Here is a 2,484-nt window from a genome sequence, read left to right as displayed (position 1 = left end):
GTTTATTTAGAGAATTTATATGACTGCCCACTCACTTTCACTGACTCTAGGCAGCTTTAAAAAAATAAAAATTCCAATATAAAAACAGTAAATTCACGCACCCACCCGGTGACAACAAGCAATCAAACACGTCACTTGATAGATTTTATCCCACTCTGGTTCCCCAGGCCTGTTGGCAAAACCAGGTCTTTAGGGCCTTGCAAAAGAGTGTCAAAATTGGGGCCAGTCTAATCTCTGCAGAGATGATGTTCCAAATGGAAGGACCACCAGAGAGAAGGCCCTTCTTGTCCTGCCAGTTGTACCTCCTTAGGAGAAGGAACCCACAATATTCCCTGCCTCCCTGTTCTGATGGGTCATTTGGATGTAACTGGCAAGAGATGGTCCTTCAGATTCCTTGGTTCCAAGCCATGGAGCCACTGCATTTTCACCCAATTGGAGCTTCCAGATTTTTTCAAGGGCAGCCTCATGTTGAGCACTAAAACTGGTATCAGATACCAGTATTCTGAGAATAATTTTAAATGTTCAAGAAATTAATAATAAAGGAGCATTTCATTTATCTGCCTTTGAAGCTATCCACTGTTTGTATTCTAGATATGATTAACATATGACAAATGGAAGAAATTCTGGATTCAGAAAAAGGAAACCAGACGAGCATCAAAGAATTTATTCTTCTAGGTTTTGGGACTCCCTCTGAGTTGCAGCCTCTCCTTTTCTGTTTTTTCTTGGTGATTTATTTGACAACAATAACTGGAAACCTTCTCATCTTTATTTTAATTGTGACTGATCAACACCTCCACACCCCGATGTATTTATTCCTGGCTAATTTGTCTTGCCTGGACACTTGCTATAGTTGTAATTTGCTGCCTAAAATGCTGGCCAGTTTGCTGACTGATAAGAAAACTATTACTGTTATTGGGTGCCTAGCCCAATATCATTTTTTCTGTCTTTGTGGGACCATAGAAACTTATATTTTGACTGCAATGTCTTATGATCGCTATCTTGCAATTTGTAGACCCTTGCACTATGGCTCTATTATGAATACAAAACTTTGTTTCCAGCTTATGGTAGGAGCATTGGTAAGCAGTTTAATATTTAATGTAATTTTTGTAGCTCTCATGACTCAATTTTCTTTTTGTGGGCCTAATGTCATAGACCATTACTTTTGTGATTTTCGTCCACTGGTGAAACTGTCCTGTACAGATACTGTTCTAGCTGAATGCTTCTCTTTTTGCATATCCATTATTTTTGTAGTTATTCCATTCCTGTTGAGCATCATTTCTTATACTTGCATCATAGCTACCATCATCAAAATTCAGTCCACCACTGGAAGGCAAAAGGCCTTTTCAACCTGCTCTTCTCATCTTATGGTGGTTTCCCTCTTTTATGGCACATTGATCATTGTCTACACATTGCCAGATATCCCTTCTCTCAGACAATTCAACAAAATATTTTCTATTTTCTATACAATGATGACACCTTTGTTCAATCCCCTTATCTATACTTTGAGAAACAAGGAAGTTCACAAAGCCCTAATACGACTTTTTGATAAAATTATAATTCTTAGTCTTTCTTTTCACTTTTTTAATTAGCCAAAGTTTTACTGGGGAAATGAAAATTTGGTATCAACAATAGGATGATAATGTATTTTCTTTAGCAGTATTACTTGAGAATTCAGAGTAGATTATGGAGGGACAAGATTGTTTCATGCCAGATTGCTCTTCTCTCCATATTGTTGAGGTAATTCTGCCTTAATTCCTGTTGCCTTTTCATGTATTTCCATGTATATTTGTATGTATATATGTTTGTGTAGCTAGATGATAGATAGATAGATAGATAGATAGATAGATAGATAGATAGAAGACAGACAATCAGACAGACAATGTGTATGCATATGTATATATGTGTATCTATGTATCTGATTTTAATTACACTAATGAAAACTAATGCAGACTGAACCCAAACAGAGAAAGATAACTAAAAAGAGAGTAAAAGGAAAAAAAGAAAGAATAAAAAAGAAGAATACAAAGAAAAGGAAAAAGTGAAATAAAGAAACAAGAAAGAAATAATAAAGTAGTTACTTTCAATCTTTATTACAAGTATAAACAAATATGACAGCTCTTCACCACCATATAGTTACAAACAGAAATCTCTTCTTCTCATAATCTACTTCTTATCTATAAGCAACTTCATAAAATATAAAGTTTTCAATTCTATTGCCAGCAAAAATAATAGTAATCAGTAAATGATTGCCAGAATGTTATCAGGTGTCTTATTTTAATATTGATCAAATAAACCTGCTTTATATTGTTTTTACCTCTGAAAATCTTAATCTTTAGTTCGTTAAAATATTCTCGTGGGAATTGATCTCTTTTTAAGGGTTTTACAAACCTCTTTTGTAATCCAGTAAAAAGACATCCAGATCTTTCTCTTGGTTTATAATTTGTATTTTCCCTTCTATTTTTAAAACTTCACCCACCTTTGTTT

The 2,484-nt window shown here is 34.7% G+C and overlaps 1 protein-coding gene across 1 annotated transcript; it reads left to right on the top strand.

The window, feature by feature from the left end:
- Positions 1 to 593: 593 nt before the first annotated feature.
- LOC117668944 (olfactory receptor 1E16-like) lies at positions 594 to 2,030 on the top strand. Its single transcript, XM_034422994.3, has one exon. It carries the CDS (start codon positions 612 to 614, stop codon positions 1,587 to 1,589), a length of 978 nt encoding a protein of 325 aa, XP_034278885.1. The 5' UTR covers positions 594 to 611; the 3' UTR covers positions 1,590 to 2,030.
- Positions 2,031 to 2,484: the final 454 nt, after the last annotated feature.

Source organism: Pantherophis guttatus, chromosome 4 (assembly GCF_059756535.1).
Source record: "Pantherophis guttatus breed Tessera chromosome 4, ASM5975653v1, whole genome shotgun sequence".
Classification (NCBI taxonomy): domain Eukaryota; kingdom Metazoa; phylum Chordata; class Lepidosauria; order Squamata; family Colubridae; genus Pantherophis; species Pantherophis guttatus.
This window is presented reverse-complemented; position numbering and strand designations above follow the sequence as displayed.

What these genes read in the sequence shown, in the direction of transcription:
- LOC117668944 (XM_034422994.3), top strand. Translation starts at nt 612, where the DNA reads ATGGAAGAAATTCTGGATTCAGAAAAAGGAAACCAGACGAGCATCAAA.